The sequence below is a fragment of the Centruroides sculpturatus genome, unplaced genomic scaffold (genome assembly GCF_000671375.1).
Source record: "Centruroides sculpturatus isolate CEXI.00-Female unplaced genomic scaffold, Cexi_2.0 scaffold138, whole genome shotgun sequence".
NCBI lineage: Eukaryota > Metazoa > Arthropoda > Arachnida > Scorpiones > Buthidae > Centruroides > Centruroides sculpturatus.
The window spans coordinates 864870-871527 of NW_019384434.1; the positions used below are offsets into that span (position 1 = coordinate 864870).

General features: G+C 34.9%; 1 protein-coding gene across 1 annotated transcript in view; it reads left to right on the plus strand.

Annotated features, from left to right (window-relative positions):
* The window catches only part of LOC111619818, an 11986-nt gene extending 6185 nt beyond the window's left edge, over positions 1 to 5801 (plus strand). The window contains exon 2 of the mRNA XM_023361638.1: positions 5071 to 5801. Within this exon, the coding sequence (XP_023217406.1) occupies positions 5071 to 5801 (731 nt within the window). The remainder of the gene's footprint in view (positions 1 to 5070) is intronic.
* The last annotated feature ends 857 nt before the right edge of the window (positions 5802 to 6658 follow it).

A 6658-nucleotide genomic window follows, 5' to 3' on the forward strand; every position in this document is an offset into this window, starting at 1 on the left:
AATTTTATGTTAGGATATGTTTGTATTCTGTTTGATTAATGTTGTTCCAATTCTGTACTTCAAAAGTTTCGTTCTGAAAAAGTGTTCCATTTCAATTGCCTGGTGATATTTATATCAATATTGGAAGCACTAGCAAAGGAATTAAAAAAGCCCTTTAATGCCATTTTCTGTTGACTTATTCTTTTTCTCTCAAGTAAGTGTGTTGTCATGAATTCTATACTACAGTCGAGTCCACATAAATTGTCATAGGTAAAACTAGATACAGTAGAGCGTCGTTTATCCGAAAGCTGGTTATCCGAAACGTCCGTTATCCGAAAGCATTCCAGTCGGCAAATTTAAATTTTCGCTAGTGCTGTGGCGCTGCAATTTACGGCTATTTCTCGGGCTACTCAAATATTTTACATTTTTGATACTGAATTAACATCTGAAGTATAATTTTTTATTATTTTTATATTTTTCAATATATTTATTTTGTTTGTACAAAATAAAAAAATAACTTTTAACGATACAATAGTCTTTGTTAGGCTTAACATCGACGAAAATTCAACGCGAAGCGACATGCAACGGAGAAAAATTTCAACATTGGATACGTTAAACTATTTTTTCGTACATAAATCGGTTATCCGAAATATCAGTTATACGAACAACCCCAGTCCCCAATTGATTCGGAAAATCGATGCTCTACTGTAATTCATTTTCGTCGTTTGTAGTTCTTACATTATTTCTGAATTGTGTGTTAGTGCATTAAAAAATGATATTTCTGTGCATCTTTCGTTTTGTTGCTGGATGCTTCTCAAATTCCACAGACTGGACAATATGGAGTAGAGAGAATTGGCCATCTGCAGAGAAACAAATTACAGATATAGTAACAGAAATTTCGCCTTTTTTAGTACTCTAAATGTAATAAATTAATAAGCTCTTTTTCCTTCTTCACTTATTACATTTAAAATGGAAATTGGACACATCACTAGTAAACTTCTTTTGAAAAACATTGATTTACAATACATTCTAGTGTACGTTCTTGAAAACTTTCAAGAAGAGCCGAAATAAAAATTATAATTTGATATATGAATTAAACGACTATTTTATACTTGATATATTTTTGGAGTTTTCAAATATTTGCTTCAATTATTATTTAGAAACTGAAATTTCTATTGTCTTCTGCATAATGTAGAAAATATTAATCTGTGTGATTCACACAAGAAGTAAACGGGAAAAAGGTTTGAATATTCTAATAAAACAATGGCTAATGTTTTATGGAAAATGGGCTAGGAAATCTGAAAGATTAAATATATTCGAGAAAATTTTATTTTTAATGAAAAATGAATATTTCAATAATATATTTATAAATGTTATTCTTACGTTACGACACGTACAATAAACGAAGCCATGTGATAAATTCCCGTACAGTTGCATACAAATTTAATACTTTCCAAGACAGGAAAATCTCTTGAAGATCTTTCGCTAGCTGAGAAGTTAAAGCTAACAGTAAAATTAAGCAATGAGTTGTCTAACTTTCCCATCAAAAAATGTATTAATCGACATCTGTGGTAATAAATTATTATAAAATGGCAAAATGCTTAATTTTCAGTGTAGTGAAGAGGTTTTCTAATATATTGTAAATGCTAATAACGATTAAAATGTTTATAAAGTCCGTATTTTCTCGAAATACTACACATTATCCTATTATTTCTTCACGATTTTTTATTTATAACCAGCAAATAAATAATGGCATCAATCTTTTTAATACGCAAATTTCACTGCGAAATTTCAGAAATTTTCGACAACACGCACAGAAGTGATTAATCTTCAAGATAAACGAAAAAATAATGCACCCGCAGAGTAATAACACGATTTGATTTTTCTATACTTAAAGATTAAATTATAAACTGTTTTTACTATCGTCCGTATACGTTAAATTACTTTTTGATCATTTTATGTATAAAAATTACATTTTAATTTTTTAAAAACATGGAAAGTTACGAAGCTGGTGATAAATTTAAAAAATTTTTTAATTTATCACCAAATTTACTAAATGTCGACAAATTTTTCATATTAAATGATAGTCGGAAAATCAATTATTAATAAACAATTTTCGTATAAAATATATTAAGATATAGACAAATCAAATACACACTTTATATAAAGGAGGGCAAAAAAACCGGTAAGCGATGCTTTATTATATTGCGAGGGAAACGGATTATTTCTATGGGATAAGGTGATTCAACGCACGAAAGTTGTGCAAAGGGCTATTGGATATGAAATTAGCCTTATTTATAAATGGGAATTATCCCGGAACACTTCACATAACTATTTTGTTGACTGATCGAAAACCGGTCACCAATTACCAGTGATCAGTAATATTTCCGATTGATCTCAGGGGGGCGAGAAAGACGATGAAATCAGCAATCGCGGTTAAAAATATTTTAATGTCTCTCAACCACGGAGCATTAAATTACTTATCTGTAACGTTTAAAAACTTTACTTTCATGGGAAATTTCTTTGTAATGTTGAAGAAATCTTCTACCGAAATCGATAAAGAAACTCTTCCGAATCTCTTCATGAAATTTAAAATCTGCTCAAGAAAATCATTCACGTAAATTGTCTAATCTGAGAAAAGTTTCATTGTCAAAAATAAACTTAACAATTTAAACATAATATGCATTTTATGATAATTACAAGACGTTCTTTAATTATTAAAGCAATCGTTTTAATTGACGTGATTTAATCAATGAAATAAATATACGTTTGAATTTAAAAAATTGTATAAAAAAATGAGAAAATTTATATTCAATAAAATAAGTTCTTGTAATAAAAAAAATCACTTCTCCACATTTAATGATATTGTTTCAAAAGAATAAAGGCAGTAATTATAATTTTTGTTCAAATAAACAAATTATTAGTGGAGACGCAAATACACTAATAAACGTGTATTTTTTTGTGTATTATTGTAAGTATAAATCTGCTGTTTAATATATAGGGAGTTCGTTTTTGTAAAAGGCAAATAATTATTTTTGAAATCGGAAAAAAAGTGGAATCGACAGATTCCCAAATATTTGAACAGATCTGTGCCTATTGTTGGCAATTGTATATTAAAAAGTAATAAAATAGCACAAAAATTAATAAAAACATCAAAGTTATCCAAGATACAAAATGATCAATTAAGGAAATTTGTAGAAATTACTAAACGCGATGTCGAAGATTGAGATCTTCGTCATCACGTTCAGTAATTCCTCTATATAAGACAATTCTCTCACGGATTTTAGTAACTTCTAAATGACTATTGTATAAGAAGAAAACTCGCCAAACAACTCTAACCGTTAGGCATTAATCTATCGGATTGAATTTGCCAAAAAAAATAATATCCTTGACTATACATGCGAACTGTTTAAAGAATAATTTCAATTTAAATTGTGCCAGATGCCTTGCAGTATTAGTTGTCAGGATACAATATTCAAGTTATTGAATCATATATTTAAAGTAATTAATAAGGAAGGTAACTTTATTGTTTATTCAACTATAATCCCTTTATAAATTTCGGGCATATCGTATCTACTGTATTCATTAAGACGCTATTTCTGTTAATTATCATCTACGGTGCCATTTTATGTATTATAGCCAATTTCAAGAAATATCTAAAACAAGTATATTAGTCATTTTTTATTGTCTGAACAATAGTAAATAATATTTAAAACTTTTAAATGAATGGTTTTATAATCATACACGAACTTTACAAATACTTACTTTCAGCTTCTGCTCAAGCTCCAAATTACAGTCTGCGAATTTTCGAATGTCTTGAAAGCCATTCTGCATCTGAAACGAGAAATTTACATTTATTACAAGACCCACAATTATATAATTAATTGTGTTGCAACGAATAGTATATTCGGCCTCAGGCCGAATACCGAATATTCGGCCAGGAGCGTGGCAGAATAGCCGAATATTCGGCCAAACTATTCGGCTCGATTAACGCACGTACGAAAATTGGCGCGCAAACCGCATTATGGCAAGGACCCTGCTCTCTATTGGCCCACTGTCACTACGCTTCGACGTCGGCCATCTTGTATGGTCAAGCATCACCGTGAGAACTACGGTGCTCCGCTTTGGATTTAGATTTTAACTGTTCTACGTTACATTGGTAAGTGATTTCTACAGCGTGTACTCCTTAAGCCGTGCGCTGTCGAACGCCGTTTGTTTTTTTTTTTCAAATCAGCCATTTTTTCGAGTTTTACGGCTGTTTTTTTGGCCGAGGCCACGTGGCCGTTTTCGGACAACTTTTTCTCGCTAACGGCGAGTCGTAGGTTCTTCGCGAAGTTACCGTCGTACTCGTCATTTTTTCCCGTTTCGCTTGACATATAGTACATGGGATTTTACCGATTAATTTCTCTTTTGCCACGTCCATTTATAGCCATTTTTCATCCGGTCTTCTGACTTCTCTCTAGGCCATCGTCGCTTTTAACTTGGGTAATCGGGAGAAGGTTTATCTTTACGAGCTCGGTAAAAAATTTCATTCATACGGATCATTATTTCTCGAGTTATAGCGTATATTAGGAACAAAGAGTGATAGGTCATTGACCTCGCCACGTGGCCGTCGGTCTCCCCTAACCGACCCTAATTCGGCGGCTGATTTTCGTTGGCTAGCTGGGGGCTCTCTTTTTGGCGGCACTTCGGTGGATCCTGCGAAAACGACGATTGCTCTGGGCCTGCAAGCTTTCAGGACTTTTCTATAGGCTTTTTCAGCTACTAATTACTCTGTGTTCAACAATTTCTCGATCATGTCTACGGACTTTGACCCTACTGCTGCCAATCTCCGCATGGCCGCATCTGAGGTTCTTGACGAACTGAAGGGATATTTAGCGGACAACAAACAAGAAAAAATCAACAAAAGGCACTCAGACTATATTATCCGCAGTGCACAATGCATTATTGATATCTTTGCCAATTACACAAGTCTCCAACAACTTGATGATATCTCCGCAAAGCTTGACCGCATAATGGAGAACAAGCGAGACGAGATAATACTTGAAAAGCAAGACAATATAATAGATAAACTTACTGTCTTATAAAAAGCAAGGGAACCAGCTCCTACTCAGCCATCTTATAGCATCATTTTAAAATCCGGCATAAACGTCAATATCTCTACTAAAACTAAACAACCGCATGTTTTTTCTAACAACGTCCTCCTGGTGTATAGTAAGGACGAGAAAAGCAACAGCGATAATCTATGTAAGCTACTGCAGAAAGAGATCAAACCATCAGTACTAAAAATCGGAGTGAACAAGATCAGGAAAATCGCTGGCAGAGGTGTTGCCGTAGACCTGGAAAAGAAGGAAGACATAGCTAACCTGGAGAACTGTATCAAAGAAAAATTACCAGATGTTACCACCCGGCTTCCAAAGAAAAGGAAACCGCATGTGATACTGTACTCCGTATCCAATTTCGAAACACAAGATAGTCTAACACATTGCATATACAACCAGAACGACCTTATAAACGAAACATTCTCTGAGGAAGAATTCAACAACCAGTTTTGTGTCAAATTTGCCACAGGGAAGAAAGATGCCCAATACAAAAATCGTGTTATAGAAGTGTCACCAAAGCTTCGTAAGTGTCTACTCATGATAGGAAAGATTAACATTGAATGGTCCCGCTGCAGAGTGGGAGACTTTTGCCCAGTTCTGCAGTGCTTCCGCTGTTGTGGCTATGGACACTCTTCCAAAGAGTGTTCCCAAACGAAGAATACATGCAGTCACTGCAATCAGGAACACACATTTAAGGAGTGCCCTAATAAAAACCAGTAGCCAACATGCTGCAACTGCCACCATGATAAGTTAAAAAACACGGATCACAATGCAAGAGACAGCTCCTGCCCAGTATACCAGCGAACAAGATTGAACATTATCTCAAGGACTGACTATGGATCAGAGTAGCCATAAACATATTAGTTTCCTGCAGGTCAATTTGGGCAGAGGCATTGATGCCACTTCCCTTCTTGCTGCTAAAATCAATAACTATGACTTTATCTTCATACAAGAGCCATACTGCCAAAGGAACATTCCTGCCTGCCTTCCCACCTCCTCAACAATTGTCAAGGGTACTGAGGACTACCCTTGGGCTATCACTGTCATAAACAACAAAAACTTTCCGATTCTCCTTCATAAACAACACAGCAACGAGCACATCGTATGCATCGAAACCATCATCAATAATAACAGTCTTATCATTATCAATGTATACTGCCCTTACAATAACAATATTCATAGCTTTCTGGACCATCTTCAAGACACCATAAACAATCTTCAAAACAACAACCTTCTTCTCGTCGGAGACTTTAACTCACACTCCCCTGCCTGGGGGGTGATCACCAGGATAACAGAGGCGATGCCTTGGAAAACTTTCTAGCTACTAACAATCTGATTCTTGCCAACGACCCATTCTCCCCACCAACTTTCTCCAGCTCCAGAGGCCAAAGCTGGATAGATATCACCACTGCCTCTCTCGACCACTCTAATCTCATTACAAACTGGAAGGTCCTCCAGGATGTTTCGCTTAGTGAGCACGCTTACCTGCACTTTGAAATGACCACCTCAACCAACATCAGGGACATCGATCCTTCGCTGCGTTACAACCTGTCTTGTGCCGACTGGGAAGGCTTCAC